The sequence below is a fragment of the Lynx rufus genome, unplaced genomic scaffold (genome assembly GCF_022079265.1).
Source record: "Lynx rufus isolate CCGP_SWC_20201006 ecotype Redwood Valley unplaced genomic scaffold, mLynRuf1.p SCAF_2, whole genome shotgun sequence".
Classification (NCBI taxonomy): Eukaryota; Metazoa; Chordata; class Mammalia; order Carnivora; family Felidae; genus Lynx; species Lynx rufus.
In genome coordinates this window covers 214,026,371-214,050,392 of record NW_025814834.1, presented here as the reverse complement: position 1 = coordinate 214,050,392, position 24,022 = coordinate 214,026,371, and the positions used below count along the sequence as shown (strand labels likewise).

The following is a 24,022-nucleotide window of genomic DNA, read 5'->3' as shown; positions in this document are numbered from 1 at the left end:
TGATTTTGGCTCAGGTCATGACCTCCTAGTTCGTGGGTTCAAGCCCCATGTCAGGCTCTGAGCTGACAGCACAGAGCCTGCTTGGGATTCTTTCTCTCCCTCTCTTGTAAGGGTTAAATTGTAGTGTTAGGGCTAACCTGTAGCCTTGAGAAATAACAGCTTTGTTTTAATGCTGTAGGTTAAGAGATAACAGCCTTATCCTATCAATCAAGGGAACAAAAGTTCAAGGAAAATCAACTGGATTAGTGTTTGATTGCATTGGGGCAAGGGCAGGTCTGAACTGTTTCTACCCCCGTCTGGGAACTATTTCTTTGTTCTGTTCCTAGGTGATCATAAGACGATGTGGTTGGCTATAAAAACTCTGTACCCTGGCTGTTCGAGGCCACACTCTGGTCAAGAGTGTCGGTCCCAATCGGTCGGCCTTGCTTCTCATTGCAATAAACTTTGTTGTGACTGTCACTGGTGCCCGTAGCATTCCGTTTCAGGAGTCTTGTGGATGCAACACTCGTTCTGACTTCCTTCACTCACTCCTGCTGTCTCTCACACAAAATAAATAAGCTTAAAAAAATCTCTTATGGTTTGCTTCTCTCTCTTTTTTTTTAATCCCTTCTCCTATATTCATCTGTTTTGTTTCTTAAATTCCACATACGGGTGAAATCATATGCTATTTGTCTTTCTCTGACTGACTTATTTTCCTTAGCATAATATACTCTAGCTTCATCCACATCATTGCAAATGGCAACATCTCATTCTTTTTGATGGCTGAATAATATTCCATTATGTGTATGTATATACTACACCTTTATCCACTCATCAGTCGATGGACATTTGGGCTCTTGCCATAATTTGGCTATTGTTCATAATAAACATTGGGGTGGGTGCATGTACCCCTTCGGATCAGTATTCTTGTATCCTTTGGGTAAATACCTAGTAGTGCAATTGCTGGGTTGTAGGGTAGTTCTGTTTTTAACTTTTTGGGAAAACTTAGCTCTTAATATTGATAAGATTCAGGGGGCGCCTGGCTGGCTCAGTGGGTGGGGCATGCAAGTTTTGATCTTGGGGTTGTGAATTTGAGCCCCACACTGAGTGTAGAGATTACTTTAAAAAATAAAATCTTGGGGCGCCTGGGTGGCGCAGTCGGTTAAGCGTCCGACTTCAGCCAGGTCACGATCTCGCGGTCCGTGAGTTCGAGCCCCGCGTCGGGCTCTGGGCTGATGGCTCAGAGCCTGGAGCCTGTTTCTGATTCTGTGTCTCCCTCTCTCTCTGCCCCTCGCCCGTTCATGCTCTGTCTCTCTCTGTCCCAAAAATAAATAAACGTTGAAAAAAAAATTTTTTTAATAAAATCTTAAAAAAATATATTGGGGCTCCTGGGTGGCTCAGTCGGTTAAGCATCGGACTTCGGGTCAGATGCTCAGGTCAAGATCTCAAGGCTCGTGAGTTCAAGCCCCTCATCAGGCTCTATGCTGACAGCTCAGAGCCTGGAGCCTGCTTCAGATTCTGTGTCTCCCTCTTTCTCTGCCTCTCCCCAACTTATGCTCACGCTTTCTCTCTCTCTCTCTCAAAAATTAAATTAAAACATTAAAGTATTAGAAAAAAATAACAACCAGTCTCATTTTAGGACAAAATTACTTTCTTAAAAAAATGTATTCCCTTGTTGCATTATATGCTAACTAATTTGGATGTAAATTAAAAAAAAATTAGAATAAAAAAAAAGTATCCCCATTCCTTGTACCTTTCTTGCCAAAAACATGTATCTTTCCTTGCATACAGAGTTGTTTCCCTTATTATTTTCAGTATTCTTAATTATATTTTTAATTCTCAGAAACCTTAATGTCTAGTGGAAACTAAGTGGTAAGCAATTGTGAATTGTTATACCAGGATCTTATTTGGAAAAGATTTAGATATCCATTGAATCGAACCCAATTTATTATTTGACCCAGAAAAACTTCAAAGTTTGAAGTAACCAAAAATTTTGGAAACTTTTTAAGAGTGTACTTACAGAGGCACCTGGCTGGTTTGATCAGCAGAGTGAGTGACTCTTGATCTCAGGGTTGTGAGTTTGAGCCCCACATTGGGTGTAGAGACTACTTAAAAAAAATAAAATCCTCTTTTTTTTAATGTTTATTTATTTTTGAGAGACAGAGAGACAGAGCATGAGCTGGGGAGGGGCAGAGAGAGAGGGAGAGAGAGAGGATCCCAAGCAGTTTCCATACTGTTAGTGCGGAGCCTGATGCAAGGCTTGAACTCATGAACTATGAGAGCATGACCTGAGCTGAAATCAAGAGCTGGATGCTTAACCAATTGAGCCACCTGGGCGTCCCTCGAATGCTGAATTTTGATGAGCACTTGCCTTATAACCAATCAAATGGAGCTCTTTTACAAACGTTCTCCAACTACGAAGAGATCTGCAATAAGGATGAGTGTTCACACAAATTCAGTTCTTCTTAGCCCACTGAAAATGTCCTGCAGAGAGTTGGTAAGTAAGCTCTTTCAGTTGATCATTTAAAAGTGGACACCCAGCTGGTTGAGGTATACCAAACTGGCACCTCTCTACCCAGACAATTTGCAGACAATCTCCAGAACCTGAGATCTATCTCACGGAGGCCTTCAATGATCAGGCATCCCTTCTCAGCCTCCAGAACTTGGGGAGACAAGGGCGTCTTACAAGTCCTGACTCCCCAGTCAGACCAGACCAGACCAGACCAGATAGCTGCTCAGACCTCCAGCCCTCCTTTTCTCCCCTTGAGATAGCGGCAGAACCCTAATCTGATTTGTGAGATAATTGCCATTGACCTCTCTGAAGGGACTCTCTGATTAAAATGTTTGGGGGGCGCCTGGGTGGCTCAGTTGGTTAAGCGTCCAACTTCGATTCAGGTCATGATCTCATACTTCATGGGTTCGAGCCCTGCGTTGGGCTCTGTGCTGACAGCTCAGAGCCTGGAGGCAGCTTCAGATTCTGTGTCTCCTTCTCTCTCTGCCCCTTCCCCACTCACACCCTGTCTCTCAAAAATGAGTAAACGTTAAAAAAATGTTTGGCACAGCCACTGAGCTCATTCAGCGAGTTGAGGTGCCTCAACAAATCAGGCATCAAGAGGGATTCTCTTATGCCCTTCCCCACAGAAGGAACTCGAAGGGGTTAGGTGAGAGTTCCCACCAGAGTTGCCAAATTTGTTACCCAACCTGGGCTCTCCTCTTGATGGGTTTTGAGCCAAAATTCACAACCAAGCCAAAGAATAGGAAAAGGAAGGGATTTCCGTGAAACAAGTAAAAGGAGAACACTAAGGATATTTCCCAAAGCAGTGTCTCCAGAAACAACATCGGGGAAGTTTTAAGGTAAGAGTGCATACATATGCATGAAGGGGCTGGCACAAGGGGGAATACAGCAGGGACTTGGGGGCAAAAGTCATCTGAAGGTGACTGAGTCCAGGTCAAAGTCCAGAGGGCTGGCAAAAGTCAGCATCAGTTTTCTGGCTCCAATTGGCCCTCTATTTGAGTGCTCAGAGGGGTTTAGATCCTGCAGAGATAGCTCAAGAATGTGTGTCAGGTTACTGTTCACTTTGGAATCAACACTGAGGATTTCACCACTGATTATTGTCCTGATGTGATTAGCTTATCTCCTGGCCTGGGTGTGGCTGTTCTAGCATTCTTCAATGGGATGGTGGGGAGCTGAAAATGACTTTTTTTTTTTTTTAGTTTGTTTATTTTAAGAGAGAGAGAGAGAGAGAGAGAGAGAGAGAGAGAGAGAATCCCAAGCAGGCTCAGTGCTGTCAGCACAGAGCCTGACGCAGCACAGAGCCCGACCTGGGGCTTGATCTCACGAACCCAGAGATTATGACCTGAGCCAAAATCAAGAGTCAGACACTTACCTGACCGAGACACCCAGGTGCCCCCCCCCCTTTTTAAAAGTAGGCTTCATGCCCAGCGTGGGGCTTGAACTCATGACCCTGAGATCAAGAGTCACATGCTGTACTGAGCCAGCCAGGCACCCCTAAAATGACTTATGTCAGGAAACTTATGTCTGTCTTTTCCTGGGGACCCCTAACTCTTTCTGCTTACAGGTAATGAGCTGGAATTCCAACCCTCTAATCACATTGTTGGTTCCCCTGGCAACCAGCCTCAATCCTTAGGGTTTCCAAAAGTTACTGCAGTCACATAAACCCAGGTGTGGTTGAAAGGGGCTCATTATGAATAACAAGAGACACCCAATTTATAGAAACAGTGGATGAAGACAAAATGTGTATTTGTCATAAACCCCAATATCACACAGTGAGCCATTTTATGCAATTTTAGATGTTTTAGTAGCCACATTTTAAATTGTAAAAAGAAACAGGTGAACTTAATGTTAGCAATATATTTTATTTAACTCACTTTATCCAAAATATGATCACTAACATATAGTCAACCTAAAAGCATTAATGAAATTGTTTACCTTTTTTAAAGTTTATTTTTTAGTAATCTCTATACCCAACAATGGGGCTTGAACTCACAACCCCAAGATCATGAGTCGTATGTTCTTCCAATTGAGCCAGCCAGGTGCCTATATATATGTATATATAGATACATATGTATCTATCTATCTATCTATCTATATATATATATATAGATATAGATATATGTGTATATATGTATATATATGTGCCTACATATGTATATATAGATATATATGTATATGTGTATAGATATATGGATATATGTGTATATACATATGTATATATATGTGTGTGTGTGTGTGTGTGTGTATTATTATTATTTTTTTTTTTTGGTACAAGTCTGCAGCACATCTCAATTGGCACTGGCCACCTTTCAGGGGCTCCATAGCCACACGTGGCTGGTGGCTGCGGTACTGGAGAGAGAGCATAGGCTTCAAACCTTCCCTGCTGTGGCTGAGGCCACCAGACAACCTGTTCACTGCTGTGTCCTAGCGCCTGGCACATAATGAGGCCCAGTGGTCTGCCATATGTGAGCTGGAATAATGTCTCCTCTGAGCCTCCAGGGAATGTCCTGAAGGTTAAATAAAATGCATGTATGTTAGGCTCCCTGCCTGCTCCGCGACTGTTGCTGTTCTCATTTCCTCAAAGTCAACCGAAGGGCAACAGGCCCAAGTTTGCTTCCTCTCTTTCTCTTAAGAGCTCTTCTCTGAAATTACAAAACGCAGGTTGGGATTACAGAGCCGGCAAGGGCCTTAGGGTCAGGCTCTGGTGCAACAGACGAAAAAGCGGGAACCTCTAACCCACGCCCTTGTTTTCTTGGCCTTTGGACAGCTCGAGGCCCCGCCCACCCCGCCCTGACGGGCGCCCGGAGGAACTACAGCCCCCACGATGCAGCTGGAGTCCTTCTGCTGACGTCATTGGCTTGGGACGCCCCGGCGGTAAGCGAGCCCGCTGAGCCGCCTCTCGGGGCTCTCAGCCGGCAGACCCCCTGACCCGTAAGGAGTGATAAGGTCTAACCGCCTGAGCTCGGAGTCCACCGATTGATCAGGGCCAGGGCGGCAAACGTGCGGCGGCTAGTGACGTGAGCGACCTCCCTCCTCCTCCCGCCTCTCTCCGGGGTGGCGCCGTCTGGTGACGCTAAGGGCATGATGGCCGCCGCGAGGCCGGGAAGGTGAAGGTGAGAGGGCGAGCGCGCCGGAGGGGTGGGGACGCGCCCAGCCCAGCCCGGCGAGTCCTGAGCAGCCCGGCGGGGACCGGTGGGACGCTGGAACCCCGGGAACTCGGGATCCGGGCAGGCGGGCGTCTCCACGCCCCGGCCTCGCTGCGGGGCCCTCCGCGGCCCTGAGAGGAGGGGGCGGGACGTGGGTGTTTGGACTGGGGGTGGGGTTCCTTGAGGTTCCTCGTCTCCCCCAGCCTTCCCACCTTCGCGGCCCCATTCCACCCCAGCCCTTTCTTCCTTTCGTATCCAGTCTTCTATATTTGCCAGCATTTACTCAGCACAAGATAAGTGCCCACGTTGACCACTGTGGCGCCCTACCCTCTCCCACTTTGGGCACTTTCTGCGCTCAGGTGCAGTCACCTATTTTCTTGTTTGACTTCTCACCTGAAGGTAAGCCCCTTGAGGGCAGGTACTGATTTACCCATCCCTAACTTCAGCGCCTAGCATGCACACAGGCACACAGACGATGCGGAATAATTTACTGTTTGGATGCGTGAAGCCTAAACTGCCCATTCTCTATTGTAATCTTTCGTTGCCCTGTTTCTTCAATTTCTCCATCGTCTCTCTTTTCTTCCTCCCAGAAAGGCCTCTGATTATCACCCTTCCCACCTGGAAGGGTGGAGTGAGGCAGATCCACGAAGTTAAAAACAAGTATGGTTTGGAGTTAAAGGGAGATGGTATCTCAGTTCCTAGCTTGGCCACTTATTAGCAGTCTATAAATCTTTTAAGTATCCCAAGCCTCTGTTTGCCCCATAGAATTAAAAATTAAGTAAGATATATTTTACAGCATGTAGCACACACAGTCTTTTAATAAGTTCCACTTCTACTTCTCTTCCACACCCCCACCCACTCATCTCTAGTCCTCAGTTCCACAATCCTCAAGACCAGTCCTTGTCCTGGTCTGCTACCTCCTCTCCTCTCACCTCTCTGGACATGGACCTGTCTTTACCAGGGCTCCTGCTTCTCACCAGCACGTGTTTGTGTGTCCCCGCGATTGTCCCCACACCTGTGTGTTGTGTTTTCCCCCAGGGCACTTCCTCACATACCATGGGAGTACAGAGTACAGGGCAATGACTAAGCTTCCCTCAGGGATGAGTTTGTTTGGTTTTAAACCTGGTTAAGCGTGTTTTGCGCCCTTTTTTTTTTTTTTTTTTTTTTTTTTTTTTTTTGCTGCTTGTTGACATGTCCCTTTTTTTTCCCCAATAAGTTGGAATTGGTGGAGTCAACACAATCAGTAGCCAACCTCAACCTGAGACAGGACAGAGGAGAATTCAGATTCTTTTCGTCTTTTTGACTCCAGCCATGCCCATGATGCCCAGCCTGTGAAGGTCTCTTACCATCCAAAAAGTAAGTGGTAGCTGGGACGTCTGGCACCCTGGATCTGGGTTGAGTGGAAAGGGGTATGTTCTGCTGGCTGTCCAGTGGCAAGTGTCATGGATGGGGTCATCTTTGCTCAGAGCTGGAGTTTTCCAGTCTGTGCTGAAAAAAACTGTATGGATGTCCTTTCTGCTTCCATGGTTTTCACTGTTGGCGGAGAGAGCCTATTTAAAGGTTGACAGTTCAGAAGGTGGCTGGAATCTTTGGGCTCCCCGAAGAATTAGTCTCTGTCTCCCTTGTTCTCTGCTCTACTGGCTCCTCCCTCCCTGTGTCTGCCCAGCAGAGACTGGCTCCTTATCACAGCTCTTCTGAGAGTCTACTCTGCCCCTTTTACCCTGTATACTCTTTTGTTTCAATTTCTCAGCTTCTCCTCTGTTCCAGTTGTGCCAGCAGACGATCCGTGGACCTATTTTATTTTCCCTGCTAGGAGTTGCTGTGCATAAAACTGGGTAAGGAGGTGGTGTGGATTTAGGGACTGTGCTTGGGATCCAAACACACCATGCGGTGAATTCTCTACTGCTGTTTTCACGTGCAAGGCATCTAATACTCCTCAACTAATAAAGAGCCTGGGTTGAGGCAAAGCTTTTTTTCAGTTTGGAATTGGGTTTGGTTCTGGTCTTAGGTTACTATCTGTTAATACTGTGCCCCTAGCACTTTTTTGGGGTGGGAGAGGGAGACGACCAGGATGAATGAGGCTTTCCCTGAAGGATGTTCCTCAGGATTTTAAAAACCGTTATGTAGCAGAACATCTTGTTTAGATACGTTTGTGAAATGCTGTGTTTAATACAGTTCAGCTAGTGTTTTTAGAACAGGCCTTTTTCCAGAGTTTTTGCTTTGGTCATGTGCTCTGATGGAGGATGACCGTGGCATATAGTGTTTTGGAAATTTGTTCTACTGTGGATCCCTTTTTACATGGAGCATTGGGTGCACTACATTTCTGTGGCCCGCACTTTGGGAAATGCTGTCCTGAACTATCTGAAACCCTGACTTGAAGAGCACTTTGCGCCTGTCACCCCAGCTTGAAGCATGCCACTTAATGTGTAGCTGGTATCAGGGCCACTCTAACCTAGCTGTGCCCAGGGGACTGGACCTGCATGCCTGCAGTGAGCTCTGTGGTGAAGTAGGGACTATCAGGGCTTTCCAGAGGAGGAACAGGATCTCAGCTGCTTCCTACCACTCTGTAAGGGTAGGCAGCCAGCAGGCGAAGCCCTGAGATAGTGGGCCTTCCCCTCCCCCCCATCTTGGCTTGTTTGTGTGCGTTCCGTAACTTGGGTCCATTTGTGCACATATGTATGTCCAGCTTGCTCTTTGAAGGATCGGATCCTGGGATCTGAAAGGTTTGATCAACTCTCTTGATTCCGTGAGCTCCAAACACTAAGAAACAGATGCTTAGCCCGAAGCTGCTTTTTAAGAAAAAAAAGTAGATGTGTGTATTCTGGGGATGGAAGGGGAAGAAGGCACTCTCGTGAAGGGGCATTCGCTAACTCATCCGTGTCTCTCACAGTTGTGGAGGAGGAAAGTAGACCTGGAAACAGGTCACGACTCTGTGTCCGGCGATCTTTCTGGAAGGTCACAGACTAGACGAGGAGACGGGGATTTAAAAACCATAAGGTTGCGTGTCCTCCTTGGAGATGTCAGGGAAGGCTTCACGGAGGGGTGACGCTACGGTTGGGTCTAGAAGGACAGTAGGAGTGCGCCAAATGGGTGAAAAAGAAAAGAGGATCCCAGGCCGGAAGCAGCACGTACAACACAAACAGGGAACCTCAGCTTGGGGGTTAACTGAGCCAGAGAAATCAGGCAGTTTGGATGGGTTGGAGGGAGGATCCCTGAGAGGGCTGGGGCATTCGGCTGCAGGCTGGGGGATGGTGAGAGCAGGTCAGGTCCTGGCCTGGCAACTCCGAGCACGTCTCGTAACCTTGAACCGCTAAGCTTTTCCTAGCGTGCGCGCCTTTGAATCTTGCACTTAGCGAACACTAGCACTTTTGGTTTCGGATCCTTTGGGCTGGCAAACAATGACCAGAACTTGAAAGCACATGCTTCTAAGAGCCCCACTGATCTCAGGGAGCTTTCTGCCTGCAAGCAAGTCACTTCTGGGGATGGGCCCTGTTGTTCCTCAGCCCTGCGCAGACCTGTTCACTGGGTTCCCCATGACGGTGGGGGAGCCGAGGATGTGTTGGTGGAGTCGTCTCTGCCCTTCCCTGAAGGCTGGGTGTTGGAGGGGAGAGTTGCCCGATCTTGCTGGTGGAGTTTATCATTGTTGTTACTTCATAACACATAAAATCACCTTTAAGTTTGTCCTGTGTCAGCCTGAGCCTTCTCCATCTGTGTGGCATCACGCTTGTCCTGCGCGTGAAGGATTCAAGGCTCTGAGGTTAAATAACTTGCTCAAGTTTACGTGGCCCAGAAAGAGTACGGTTTGAACCCAGCTCTGGTTCCAGAATCTGTTCCCTACAGCCGTGTCATGCTCCATCCAGATCCCTTTCCGTTTCCTTTTGATGCTTTTCTCTTTTTGCACTCATCCCCCGTTCTCCTAGAGTCTTAACCTGCTGGGCCACGCGAAGCCTGATTCCAGTGCCTCTTCTGCTCTGGAGGAGGCAGGGGTGCTTTCTTCCCGATTCCCCTTCTCAGAGTTCTGTTGCCTCAAAATTCCTTGACGCCTTGACCCCCAGGCTAAGAAAAGTGCACAGCTGTAGCGATTTAAGGAGGAGGAAGGTAGAAATGGACAGTTACTTGTCTTTCTTATCTCCCTAGAAATCATTAACAAAGTAATTTGTAAGTTATGCAAAACATGTGGGTTGATATTTCCCTGTGAGTCTGTCTGTCTGCCCACTCTTTGGGATGATTAGATCCTAAGAACCAGTTTTCAGTCACTGTGCGCTTTCTCTGGATGTTCTTTCTGCTTCTCAGTAACTTGTTCAGTACTTTTTGGCACGCTTGGGAAGTTTCTGGTGTATGTTCCCTCATGAGCTTTCTCATTTCCCAGATGCAGCGAGTGCTGAGTGCTGGCTCCCATGGAGAGCCCATGTTGCTATGATTAGGGTGGCCTGGGAGGGAGAATTTGCTGGGTGTTGGAGATGCAGAACCAGGCACATGCAGCTGTGTGGGGTTGGAGGGGCCTTTGTCCTTTGACATCCAGGATCTGAGGGCCCTGCTGGGGAAATAGCTCTGTGCATGTGGGAACTCAGGGGCAGTGCACTTATGGGACCAGAGATCTCCAGCCACATCTGATGCCACCTTCTCTGCTCTATCTGCCGCTTTTGACTTTGAGCAAAAATTTCTCAGGCTTTGGAGCTCAGCTTCACGGCCCCTAGTATGTTGCTGCTATTTGGAAAATACAGGCTATAACGATTGAGGGCAAGAGAGCTATCTACCCCAAAACAGACTGCTGATAGACAGGTGTTAATAGTGTTATCACAGGAGGGGGGTTATGGATTTTCCCTTCAGTTCCCGCATCTTCTACAGTGCACACGCTTGCAGTGAAAGAGACCAATAAGTGTTTTTAAGTAAACAGTAGATGCAGACCTCTCTCGCTTGAGTACCACCCTTCCTTGTCCACCCCCGACCACCACCGGTACAAACAAAAAACCCGTTCAGAATTAGGGCCGTCGTGACCTGGACAGCAGAGTGGCCAGGGGAGGGTGGCGGGGGTCACTGACTTTGAGCATCACTTTGTTTTCACTGCTTTCAGTCATCCGTGCTTTTTCTTAGGTGGGTGATGTGTAGGAAAGAAGTGAGGTTTCTGTCACACTTTCCTGCCTGAGACCGAGAGGAGGGCTTCTCACGTGTCCCCTCGTGATCCCGGCCTGGTTCCCTGAGGTGGGGGAGGCTGGGTCTGCTGCTCTTCCACAGGCGGGGATCAGCCAGCGCAAGGCCTAAACCCAGAGCCCTGGCTCCCGCTGTCTGGGTGCCCGCACGTCCTCGGCGGTCCCTTCCTACTCTTGAGGACGCCAGTCTTACCTTACCATCCTGGATCTGGTCCTGGAGGGCCCGTGTGCTTGATGGCCCCCAGGGCTAGCCCCGGGCCCCCCACGGCACCCCGCCACAGCCCTAGCAGAACGTCTAAACTGGGCGTTCCTGGGTTCACTCACGTTGTCTTTTCTTGCAGCGCGATGTCCCTGCTTTTCTCTCGGTGCAACTCCATTGTTACAGTCAAGAAGGACAAGAGACACATGGCTGAGGTGAATGCTTCCCCACTCAAGCACTTTGTCACTGCCAAGAAGAAGATCAATGGCATTTTTGAGCAACTGGGGGCCTACATCCAAGAGAGCGCCACCTTCCTTGAAGGTGAGACAGGCGGCCTGCTCAGCCGGGCCCACACCTGTCAGTTTCCATATGTAGGTGGGAGGATAGAGGGGAGGGGAGGTAGAGCCTTGCTCCTGGGGAGCTCATCCCCAGGTAGGTTGTCACCTTCAGCAGTGTTGTGCTTTGGGAATCATGTGGAATTGGGCTCCAGGGAGATCGGACCAGGAAAACTAGAGACCTGTCATGTAAGAATTCTGTGTATTCTGTATCATTTAGTCGTGAGGGGTAGGTGAATCTCAGTCCCATGTAGAAGACAAGCAGATGGAGGTTTTGAGATTTGCTCGATATCTTGTAAGTGACACAGCAGGGCTCTACCAGGTATCTCTGACTCCTAAGCCCAGGTGTTTTCCTCAGCCTGCTGTGCGGGTATTGGTTGTCCCTGCCCAGGGTGTTCTTTCTCTGATATTTTTAGTCAGCGGGGCTGTGGAAAGGAAACTTGCGTCACTGGCACCTTTTCCACTAGTTACTAATTTGAGCCCAGCCCCTGGTGCCTGCTCTATCAGCAGAGGAGGACAGGTTCCCGGGGCCCCGCTCAGTCGATTGCCAACCGCAGCCTCTGGTTGTCTGAGGCTCCCTCTCTAGAAGGTATACGTTAGCTCCTGTGTCTGGGATTGTCTGTCCAGACCCAGTAGCTGAGTCTCATCTGCCCTTGGTTTCCTTGTTTATGAAAGAGGCGCTCAAGCGAGACCAGGGCTTTTTAAATTCTAGTCCGCAGAGCTCTCCATGTTCAGTGGAAACGCCCCAGAGACACGGTTCACCGTCTGCTTTCCACTAGCGTGGCTTGGCTTTGGGTTGGTTTATGTGACAGGCTCCTTCTTAAGGCTCCCTTTAGAGAGAGGGAATGTTTCCAGTACTGTGGTCTGAATGTTTGCATTCCCCCACATTCTCATGTTGGAACCCTAAGACCCAATGTGATGGGGTTCACAGGTGGGACCTTTGGGAGGTGATTAGTCACGATGCGGGAGCATTCATGAAGGAGATTAGTGCCCTTATGAGAGACCCCACAAAGCTCCCTGGCCCCCCCTTCTGCCACGTGAGGATACAGTGAGAAACCTGTGACCTGGGAGAGGGCCCTCCCCTAACCGGGCCAGCGTCCTGATCTGAGCCTTCCAGTTCAGAACTGGGAACAGTACGTGTCTGTTGTGTATGACCCGCCTGGTCTGTGCGGTTTCATTGGAACAGCCTGAGCAAACCAAGCCTGAGAACGGACTCTCTGCCCTGCCTCTGGCGTGGTGCTTGATGCAAGAGAAGGTGGTCCCCACATACTTGTTAACGTGAAAATCCGAGTTTTACAGTTAGAAGACTGGTAGCTGAAGTTATTCCAGTTCATGACCCGTTTGTTTGGCAGTAACTCGGGTGCCCCTGGCTCTGTGCACGCAGAGATGGGGCAGACCAGGTCACTCCTTCCAGAGCTCAGGCTGACCGTCTGTGATGCTCTGACTCACTCACTTTGATGGTGCCATGGACGAACACGTGCTTAATGAAGGGGTCTGTGCACTGGCATTAGGAATGGCTGTTTCGGTTCTTGTTCTTGGGAGAGTAGGAGGCCTGTCCTGTTGGTGGGCTGCAGGAGAAAGAGCTGGAGTGCACTGGGTATGTGTTTGGGCCTGCCCTGGCTAGGGGCGGGGATGGTGGCCGCCTGGTCAGTCTTCTGGCTGTTTCTTTTAAATGTGGCCACTCGCTTGAGAGCCCAGCTCCTTTCAGGAGCGTTGCAGAAGCCACGCCCATGTGCCCCTATGAAGGAGGAGGGGTGATGGGTCTGAGACTGCGGTGACCAGGGGACCTGGGAGGCCTTGACGGTTTGGTCACTTCCCCTCGTGGCATCATGCAGGGGAGACTCACCCGGTGGTCTCTGAATGCCGCCTATGGTCACCAGTACCCTCGTCGTCTTGGGTTGCCGTAGCAGAAATATCACACGCTGGGTAGCTTATAAACAACAGGAGCTCACTTGTCACGGTTCTGGAGGCTGGCAAGTTCAGAGTCCGGACTCTAGCAGATTGGGTGTCTAGTGAGGGCCAGCTTCCTGGATTGCTGTCGTTTCCTGTGTAACATCCCAGGTAAGCACACGGCAGGAGTTAGCTAGCTCTCCGGGTCTCTGATGACGGCACTAATCTTAGTCATGAGGGCTGCACCCTCATGACCCATCACGTGGTGGAGGCATAAACATTTAGTCCATTGCCGCGAGCGTGTGCCGAGGGACCAGGCTCCCGTGTACTCCGCCAGCTGACACGCCTTCCTGGTACAAGACTAGATGGGGTGGGGCCGGACCTTGCTCATTTGCTTCTGTCATCCGTTGCCCATCTGCCTGTCAGAGCCACTGGGAAAAAGCAGTGCAGTGATCCCAGTACCCACTGGCTTAGCAATTGTGGTGCACCTGCTGAGTGCGGGGACCGCACAGTTTGGCTTTCATGTGGGAGATGATGCACTTGAACTAGATGGTCACACCATGGTGAGGTGAGCGCTGAAGTACAGGGTGCTTTGGGAGCACAAACAAGGGGCTCTCACTCAGGTTGGGGGAGTCAGGGAAGGCTTCCGGGGGCTGTGCAGTCCATGCTAGACGAGGCTAAGTGGGAGTGAGCCAGAGCCCCCCAAGGCAGCGCCTCCGTGCATCGGCGGGGGGAGGGGGAGGGGTGCACTGAGCAAAGCCCAGAGTAACCGGAGGCACCATGGCGAGGGTGGGGACGTGCCGTGCAGGATGGGGCTGGCAGGAGGCCCTACTGGAGCAGTAGGCAGGGCCGGTCAGGAAGGGCCTCATGAAGGTGCACAGGGTCCCGTTCTGGCTCCGAGTTTGGGGCAGGTAAATGACGAGGATGGGGTGAGACTGTGTTTGAAAGGTGATCAGAGCAGTGCCTGGTGTGTAAGGAACAGTTTGGTAAGTAAAATGCCTGGAAGTGACGGCAGGGAACATTCTAGTGCTCAAATGGACATCGTTCATTCATCCTTGTGGCAGTCGCAAGAGGTGGGCACTGCTCTTTGTTGTGAGAGTCGGGATTCTAAGACTGGGCTCTGTCGCCTGAGGTCGCACAGCTGGGAAGAGGTGGCAAAGCAGTACTTCCTTGCTCTGGAGCCCGGGTGTCTGCGCTGCGGTCCCCAGCAGGGAGGTTGCCCTTCAGCGGGCAGCGGCGGGGAGCTGCGGCCGGCGCCTCTGTCCCCCGCAGACAGAGGGGTGACCCATGTTCCGTCTCCACCTCCAGACACCTACAGGAATGCGGAACTGGACCCCGTTACAACAGAAGAACAGGTCGTGGACGTCAAAGGCTACCTGTCCAAAGTGAGGGGCATCAGTGAGGTGTTGGCCCGGCGGCACATGAAAGTGGCTTTTTTCGGCCGGTGAGTCTGTGAAGCTGTCACACCTTCTTCCTGCCTGGGGGGGAGGGGGGCGCTTGTGCAGCCTCGCAGTCTGAGTACCTCTTCCTCCTGTTTAAGTTTTTAATGGTGGCAAAATACACATGACGTAAAACCCATTGTCACGATTGCTCTTAAGTCTACAGTCTGGTAGTATTTACTGTGTTCACGCTGTTGTGCCGTCATCACCACCGTCCATCTCGAGAACTTCTTCATCTTGAGAAACTGAAACTCTGTCCCCATGAAACACTCGCTTTTGTCCTCCCGGAACCCCCACCCCTGCCCCAACCTCTGGCAGCCACTGCTTTGCTTTCTGTCTCTATGGATTTGACTCTTCGAGGAACCGCCAATAAGTGGAATCGTACAGTGTTTGTCCCTTTGTGACTGACCTCTTCCACTTAGCATAATGTCCCCAGGTCCCCTCTGTTGTGCGCTTCAGGATGGCCTTCCTTTTTCAGGCTGAATAACATGCCACCGTGCGTATAGACCGTATCTTGTTTATCCGTTCATCCAGGACGAACACTTAGGTTGTTTTTACTTCTTGGCTGTTGTGAATGATGCTGTATGAACGTGGGTGTACAGATATCTGTTCGAGACCTTCCAGTGCTCTGGGTACATGCCCAGAAATAGAATTCCTAGATCGTATGGTAGTTTCATTTTTAATTTTTTGAGGAACCACCATGTTGTTGTCCTTAGCGACTGCACCGGTTTCCAACCCCCCCGGGAGTGCACGGGGCTCCAGTTTCTCCAACTCCCTCCAACACGTGCCTTCTGTTCTCTAATAAGACATCCTCATGGGTGTGAGGTGGAATCTCATCGTGGTTTTGATTTGCATTTCTCTGTTAATTAGTGATGTCTAGCATCTTTTAATGTGCTTCTCGGCCATTTGTGTATCTTCTTTGGAGAAATGTCTGTGCCGGTCCACTGTCCATTTTTAGATGGGGTTGTTTGTGGGGTTTTTGTGAGGTGTGAGAGTTCTGTATATAGCCTGCATATTAACCCCTTACTGGATACATGATTGTAGATGTGTCCTCCCATTCTGTGCGTTGCCCTTTCACTCGGTTGGCTGTGTGCTTTGATGCCCAGAAGTGTTTTCATTTGGATATAGCCCAGTTAAGTTTATTCCTACTTCTGTTGTCTAGACTTTTGGTGTCCTGTCCAAGGAATTGCTAAATCCAATGTCATGAGGCTTTTCTTCTGTTTTCTTCCAAGAGTTTTATAGTTTTAGCCATCAGATCTCCTTGTTACACTTTGAGGTCTAGTGGACACTAGAGGTTCTCCAGTTCTTGGCACACCCTGCACGTCCTGCAAATTGAACCCAGCTCTGACACTGTCTACCCGGAGGGAGCATTAGATCCTGCAGGTTAAGGCCCAGTCCCCCAAGACGGGCCTCGTTTCAGATACCATTTGGAAATCTGTGTTTTGGGGTGACTGGCAGTCACTGGCAGTGACATGGAGGTTCCCATGACTCCTCCTCAAGTTTGGCTAATTTGCTGGAGCTGCTTACAGAGCTGAGGAAACAGTGACTCACACTTACTGGTTTGGTGTAAAGGATACAGAAGAACCAGCAGGTGAAGAGGGGCACAGGGTGAGGGCCAGAAGCGCTACCCTCCAGGCTTATGGATGTCTTCGTCAACCCGGAAGCTCATCAGACCTCATTGCTCAAGATGTTTATGGAGTTTAATCCACAGGCCCTTCCTCTTTCCTGAAGTAGGTGGGTGGGGCTGAAAGTCCTAACCCTCTAATCGCTTGGTCTTTCTGGTGACCAGTCCATTTTGAGAGTAGGGGCCCCAACCTCCGTCCCCTCATTAGCATAGACAGGTGTGCTCAAAAGGGGCTTCTGTGAATGACAAAAGACACTCCTGTTGCTAAAATTCCAAGGATTTTAGAAGCACTGTGCCAGTAAAGGGACAAAAACCAAATGTATTTCTTATGTCTAATCTTTAAAAAGATTAGAATCTAATAAAGGGAACAAAGACACCTGGACAGGTTGGATGCTATACACACAGCAGTGGCCTGAGGAATAGGCACTCTGCCTTGAGTCTTGCCCCTAATGACCTGTGACTTTGTTACCGAATCCCAAGTTCGGCTCTCCATCCCTCGAATGACCAGTACTCAAGAGATGAGTATTGAGGGGTACCTGGGTGACTCAGTTGGTGAAGTGTCTGACTCTTGATTCGGCTTAGGTCGTGATCTCGCTGTTCAGGGGTTTGAGCCCCACGTTGGACTCTGCGCTCTCAGAGTGGAGCCTGCTTGGGATTCTCTCCCTTTCTCTCTGCCTCTCTCTCTCTCTCTCTCTCAAAATATATAAGTAAGCTTAGAAAAGATGAGTATTGATAGGAAAGGAATATGTGCTTGATTTAGGAGGCTGGCCATGTGGGAGGAAGGTGGACTGTTACCCAATAGCCAACTCCTCAGTTTCTGTGTCGCCATGAGGGTTTTAAATTTTTTTTTTTAATGTTTTTATTTATTGTTGAGATGCAGACAGAGCATGAGCAGGGGAGAGGCAGAGAGAGGGGGAGACACAGAGTCCGAAGCAGGCTCCGGGCTCCGAGCTGTCAGCACAGAGCCCGATGCGGGGCTCAAACTCACGGACTGTGAGATACCTGAGCCAAAGTCAGACGCTCAACTGACTGAGCCACCCAGGCGCCCCAGTGAGGGTTTTAAAGGGACCAGGGTCGTTCATCAGTGAGGGGGTGCAGGGGCCTTTAACGTTTCGATTCTGTACGGATTTAGTGGCTCCTGTTTGCAGCTTTCAGTGCCCAAGGGTTGTGCAAGAGATCTGACTCCTGTGACACGTGAGGAGTCTCTCTTCTCCTTCTTGAGAGGAATGTGGGATTAATAGGTAACAGAGGGAGGGTTAGTAAATCAATCGCATGCACTTAGCACCCCTGTTAAAGATTACCACGCTAGTTACCAAGATTAGGGTGGCCCCCGCGGGTAGGTTTGCAGTGATGACCTGGGAGCACATCATGGGCACAGGCCAGAGGTGTTTGTCCATCCGTTTGCATAAACACAGAGTGCTCGCTCCCCCTGTCTGGGTACTGGTGCCACTGCAGAGACTCGGGCTCCCAGGCTGGCATCTTCTGTGTGGAAGCCTGCAAGGCAGGTACGGGTGGTCTCCCTGACGGCTGGTTGTCCTCGCAGGACGAGCAACGGGAAGAGCACCGTGATCAATGCCATGCTCTGGGACAAAGTTCTGCCCTCAGGGATCGGCCACACCACCAACTGCTTCCTGCGGGTAGAGGGCACAGACGGTCACGAGGCCTTCCTCCTCACAGAGGGCTCGGAGGAGAAGAGGAGCGTCAAGGTGAGGGTGCCGTGGCGGGGACCGTGCCGGGGGGAGGGGGGGGTGTGCTGGCGGGTCGAGTCTGGGCGTAGACCAACCGGGACGTCCACTGTGACCGGGCAGTCAGCACCTCTAAGGAGAGGGTGGTGCCCGTGTGGTGGGAAATGGGAAGGCCTGTCAGAGCTGAGCTTGGGCAGGTTTGAGAGCTTCCGGGCGGGTCTGAAGAGCGCCAGGAGTCAGGAGGCTCCAGTTCCTGTGTTGCCAAGCAGGCCGGTGGCTCTTCTCCTCGCTCAGAAGAGTGCGTGTGCCTCGTTTGCTGGGCTGTTGCTACAGGGCGACTCCTGCACTTGTCCCGTGGTTGTGAGTCAATAGCCCGTGGCTGGTCCGTTTTTATTTTTCTGAGAGCCGCTGGCATTCTTGTTTGGGGCCAGAAGCTCCTTTCGGTGCATGGAGAACTCATCAGTGCAAAATAACTGCAGCTTTAGGACAACAGCCAAGAAAGCAGCCTTTGAAAGGAGTGAAGAGTAGTTGTTTCTTATTGGCTCGGCCCGGCCCTTGGCTTTTCCGTGTGCAATGAAAGGAGTAAGGGAAGCAGACCAGGCCGCAGCACTGGGCCACCGAGCCCCGCGTGCCAGGCGGCACGGGCAGGCTGGCGGCCAGCGAGTCTTCCTCAGCTCTGTTCTTTCTTTCTTTCTTTCATTCTTTTCCTCCTCCCCCGTCAGACTGTGAACCAGCTGGCCCATGCCCTTCACCAGGACGAGCAGCTCCATGCTGGCAGCCTAGTGAGTGTGATGTGGCCCAACTCCAAGTGCCCACTTCTGAAGGATGACCTCGTGCTGATGGACAGGTAAGAGGGAAAGTGCCTCCGTAGGAGGTCCACACTGGGCCCTCTCCGGGTTTCTTTTTCTGCATCCTCCAGCCAGGGTCCCCTGGGGCCTGTTTGGTGCTCTGCTTCTCGTGCTGCCTTTCCTACTGGCTCAGCCAAATCCTCCCGCCTCCTGGATTTCCCCCGGGTCTGGCTGCTGTAGCCGTTGGCATCAGTGCCCTGGAAATGTCCCAGTGACGATCCATAAAGACAGATGGGAGGGAGGCCCAAAAGTTGAGGAGGTTCTCAGCTATAACCCGAGGTTGGTGTGCGTATTAGGGTTGGGAGCTTGTGGTGTTGGGGTCCGTGTGGTATTTTATTTCTCTCCAAGGAACACTTTGGGGCAGGTCATAACTGTCTTGAGAAGTACGGTACCGTAGTGCTTATTGGACTCACAGAAATATAAAATTTCACCTTAATTGCGTATCTGCAAAGCGAAATTACAAACCATTATTAAAAAAAAAATTTTTTAATGTTTATTTTTGAGAGGGAGAGACAGAGTACAAGCGGGGGAGGGGCAGAGAGAGAGGGAGACACCGAATCCAAAGCAGGCTCCAGGCTCTGAGCTGGCAGCACAGAGCCCAATATGGGGCTCGAACTCACGAGCTGTGAGATCATGACTTGAGCCAAAGTCGGACGCTTAACAGACTGAGCCACCCAGTTGCCCCACAAGTCATTATTTTTAATGTTTTAATTTTATTTTCTTTCAATGTTTATTTTGAGGGGGAGAGAAAAAGAGAGAGAGCAGGGGAGGGGGAGAGAGAGGGGGAGAGAGAGAATCCCAAGCAAGCTCCATGCTGCCAGCGAGGGGCTCAAACTCCTGAACCATGAGATCATGACCTGAGCCGAGATCAAGAGTCAGATGCCTAACCGACTGAGCCACCCAGGCGCCCCAAACCGTTGTTTTAATAAAAGTGATACAGGGGTGGAACAAAACACAAAACGTATTTTCAGACTATCAGGAAGGATATGAAATGAAAAGTAATTATCCCTCCAGTAAAGGCCAGGCCCGATTTCTCTCACACCTGTAACTTTCTCCTCCTTTGCCTGGCTGCCTCAAGTCTGTGCAGAGCAGGAAGACTAGGGCCCAAGGTGTGTGTGCCTGATGATGCTTTACCCCGTCACCTCTAGCCCTGGCATCGACGTCACCACAGAGCTGGACAGCTGGATTGACAAGTTTTGCTTGGACGCCGACGTGTTTGTGTTGGTGGCCAACTCAGAGTCCACCCTGATGCAGACGGTAACCCCTCCACCTTTTCCCACACTCCTGGACCCCAGCTGAGCGGGCAGGGGGTGCGTGTGGCTGACGACCTTGGCCAGCACAGCCCCTCCTGTACTGAGGTCTTTGTCCCCCTTCAGGAGAAGCAGTTCTTCCACAAGGTGAGTGAGCGCCTGTCCCGCCCGAACATCTTCATCCTGAACAACCGCTGGGACGCGTCCGCCTCGGAGCCTGAGTACATGGAAGAGGTGAGTAGCTCTTTAATCGTCACTTTGGGACCGTGTCCCCCCAGAGCCTCTCCGTGGGCTCTCCGGCCACATTGGGCCTGTGACTGACTTCTTCACTAGAGATTTCCCAGGTGTTCCCTGGGGTCACTGTGGTGTCTTCTGAGAGCTTTAGGAACACTCCCTTCACTTCTGCTCACTTCCCCTGCTCCCTCTACTCTTCCAAAGGCTGTCATCCAGGCCTGAAAAGCGTCCCCACCGCATCAACCACACCCTTGTTTGAGGCCAGTGCTCACTTCAGTTCAGGAAGAGTTACTCGTTATAGAACAGGCTCAGCTTTCAGAAGACGTCCAGGAAAGAAGCTTAAAGGAGGAGCAAAGAATAATTGATTCCTACTGGCAAATCCTCTAGTTCTTTACCTTTTTGCATGAGAGGAAAGGAAAAGGAGTAACAGACTGGTAACATGGGACGATGAGGCGCGCGGCCCGCAGGCTGACGCTGGACAGTGATGGGGAAGCTCCTTGTCTATGAGATGCGTGGAACAGAGTTCTTGGAAGGAGGAAATCTGCTGACTTGAGGAAAGCACCTCCCAGTAGAACCTGAGGATTTCAGAGCTAGAAGGGATTTCCCGGTGGCGTCCGCTGATCTTATAAACGAGGCCCTGGGAGGACTCGGCTTGGCAGGGTGAAGCCCAAGTTTAGGTTTCTTGGCTCCGGGTTCCTTTCCTTCTGGGCACCAAAGTGAGACGCCGTGTGGGTTCTAACAAGAGGTAGTTTGGGGCAGGTTTAGGCATTTCTGCTTGTATGTGCATAAAATATTTGTGGCAGCCTGTGCCCCAAGAAACCCCCATGACGTGGGTTCTGGGGAACTTGGTGGCTAGAGAACAGCGATAGTGGGAGATGATTCCTCATGTGTGTGGGAGGTGTGTGTTTGTACCTGTGGAATACTGAACCATGTGACTACCTTACCTCTTCTTTAGAAGAGAGGCAGTTCGGGGCTGTGGGCTCCATTGGGAGGGGGCCACTGGCACCCCACCTGGTCACACCCACCCATCTGCTTGGGCTTCAGGTGCGGCGGCAGCACATGGAACGTTGTACCAGCTTCCTGGTGGATGAGCTGGGCGTGGTGGACCGAGGCCAGGCTGGAGACCGCATTTTCTTTGTATCTGCCAAGGAGGTGCTCAACGCCAGGATCCAGAAGGCCCAGGGCATGCCTGAAGGAGGTACGATGGAACAGACTTCCTTTTCCCTGATGGTTGAGACATCTGGCTTGTGCTCAGCCCGTAAAGATGGTTCTGATGAAGAGCCTTGAGGGAGAAGCTCTTTGCTTCTCGGCCAGTGTTTAAGCCAAGTGCCCTGTTGGCTTGGCTTTGGACGATGTTACCATTTCCTTCTGGGGTTGTTTCCGGACTAATATGGTGTAATTCTCCTAGGGGGCGCTCTTGCAGAAGGCTTTCAAGTGAGGATGTTTGAGTTTCAGAACTTTGAAAGGAGATTTGAGGTGAGCCCTTTGATTCCAGCGTTTGATTATTCTGTGCCTCCCCGGCACCCGCCAGCCGTGACCCTGGCAGTGAACGCCAGAGCCTCGCCTGGGGCTGGTGGACCCCAGTGGCCCCCGCCTTCCTCAGCACCTCTTGTCTGTTCCAGGAGTGCATCTCCCAGTCTGCGGTGAAGACCAAGTTCGAGCAGCACACGGTCAGGGCCAAGCAGATTGCGGAAGCGGTGCGTCTCATCATGGACTCCCTGCACGTTGCGGCACAGGAGCAGCGGTAAGAACCCGACACCGCGTGCCCGCAGAGGGCAGAGCTGGGAAGGGATCACTCACCCCAGCCTGGGGACTTGCCGGCAGAGCTGAGTCTCTGGGGTGCCACCGGGACTAGTGAGATCCCCAGGGAGCAGCCTGGCGAGGATGGCCATTGGGTGGGTATCTGGTCATCCCACGTGGTCTGTGTGGTGGTTCTTAGAAGTGTTGCCCCACAAGCCTGGTGTTGGAGGCCTCAGCTGACACCACACTGAGCATGGCAGCGTTTCTCAGAGCTAGAGGCAGGAGACGTGGATTTGGTTTTTTTAAAGATTTTATTTTATTGTGAGTAATCTCTACACCCATCGTGGAGCTTGAGCTCGGTCCCCAGGAACAAGGGCACATGCTCCACTGCACTAAGCCAGCCAGGTGCCCCCAGGGCACAGTTTTTTAAAAATAATCTTTTTTTTTTTTAATGTTTATTTTTGAGAGAGAGAGAGAGCGCGTGCTTGAGCAGGGAAGGGACAGAGAGAGAGGGAGACACAGATCCAAAGCAGGATCCAGGCTCTGAGTTTTCAGCACAGAGCCCGATGCAGGGCTCAAACTCACGAACCGTGAGATCATGACCTGAGCTGAAGTCAGATGCTTAACCGACTGAGCCACCCAGGTGCCCCGTTTTTTGTTGTTGTTGTTTTGTTTTGTTTTTAATAGAAATTTAAATATGGGAAAATACAGAGAATAACGTAAAAACATCTTGCTTTCTTTAGTGTTTGCTTTATATTATCCTAAAGTTGAAATAAAACAAAAAACATCAAACACCCTTTGAGTCTTCAGCCCCTCCCCCGCTGTCACCCTGCCCACTCCTCAGAGGCAATGGCAGCCATGAATTTGGTGTGTAGCCCCATCATCCATTTAGAAAGTACTTTTGCATAAATCCTGAAGAATACATAATACTGCTGTGGATGTGCCTCAGGCATGTGGACAGGGTGTCATACTGAACGTGTCAGGGCACCTTGTGTTTCTTTCCACTTGGCTTTGGTTTTGTCCCCTATCCCTTTCAGGTAACACAGAGCTGGTAACACAGAGTTGGTGTTTCTATTAACTGAGATAGAGCATCCCGTTGGCAATATACCTCATTTTCCTATGGGTTGATTTTTATTTTTGTTTATTTTTTGATATTTATTTGAGAGAGAGCGAGAGAGAGAGCATATGCACGCACACCTGTGCAAGCAGGGGAGGGGCAGAGAGAGGGAGAGAGAGAATCCCAAGCAGGCTCTGCGCTGTCAGCACAGAGCCGGACGTGGGGCTCGATCTCACGACTCTGGGAACGTGACCTGAGCTGAAACCAAGAGTCCAACGCTTAACTGATCGAGCTACCCAGGTGCCCCAGCCAATGGATTAGTTTTTAGATTTAATTCTTTTCTGTTGCAAACCCTGTTGCAGAGGACACCGGTTCAAGTGGCCCCTTGTGCACATTTGTTAAGAGTATGTCTAGGAGCTTAACTCCCGGAGGCAGAACTGTTTCGTCCTAGGGTGTGTGCATTTTCAGTTTTAGCGTTTTCCTCTGATGCCCTCTGAAACGTCTGAACGCGTCCCCAGTTCCCCCGCGGTGCGTGCTGGGACTGTGCATTCCCCGAGCCTTACCGGCACTTCAGACTTGGTGATTTTTGCCAGGTTCCTGCCTGCGTAGAGTAGTACCTCTTTTTAATTTCATTTCCCCGATGACTAGTGAGGCTGAGCTTTTTTTTTTCCCGGATTAATGAGCAGAATCTGTTCTAAACGCCCCCCTCCCCATCCCCCCAAGCATCCTCCTTGGTCCCCCACCACCTCTTCCCAGCTGGCAGACCTAAGGGCACAGGGCTGGTGCTCAGGAACGGGGAGAGCATGCTTCTGGGCACCGTCTGACATTGCTGGGGCCCCAGCTGGGGCATGTGCAGCCTTCCTGGCGTCCCCTCGCTCCTCCGCTTGGTTGGGTGGGGACCCGCTCCTGAGCCCAGCGCGCTTTCTCTCAG

The 24,022-nt window shown here is 50.7% G+C and overlaps 1 protein-coding gene across 8 annotated transcripts in view; it reads left to right on the top strand.

Moving 5' to 3' along the window:
* The first annotated feature begins 5,359 nt into the window (after positions 1-5,359).
* Positions 5,360-24,022, top strand: part of MFN2 (mitofusin 2) — a 30,695-nt gene continuing 12,032 nt past the window's right edge. For 2 of the 8 annotated variants that reach the window (XM_047083049.1, XM_047083050.1), the window contains exons 1-11: positions 5,361-5,607; positions 6,857-6,996; positions 11,132-11,310; positions 14,523-14,658; positions 17,821-17,983; positions 18,685-18,809; positions 19,959-20,067; positions 20,187-20,294; positions 21,339-21,492; positions 21,703-21,770; positions 21,917-22,038. In XM_047083049.1, coding sequence (XP_046939005.1) covers positions 11,136-11,310; positions 14,523-14,658; positions 17,821-17,983; positions 18,685-18,809; positions 19,959-20,067; positions 20,187-20,294; positions 21,339-21,492; positions 21,703-21,770; positions 21,917-22,038 — 1,160 coding nt within the window. In that variant the 5' untranslated portion in view covers positions 5,361-5,607; positions 6,857-6,996; positions 11,132-11,135. Of the gene's footprint in view, positions 5,608-6,856; positions 6,997-7,346; positions 7,476-11,131; positions 11,311-14,522; positions 14,659-16,108; positions 16,388-17,820; positions 17,984-18,684; positions 18,810-19,888; positions 20,068-20,186; positions 20,295-21,338; positions 21,493-21,702; positions 21,771-21,916; positions 22,039-24,022 lie in introns of those variants that run through there. The other 6 variants (XM_047083047.1, XM_047083051.1, XM_047083052.1 and 3 more) reach the window with 6 other exon arrangements.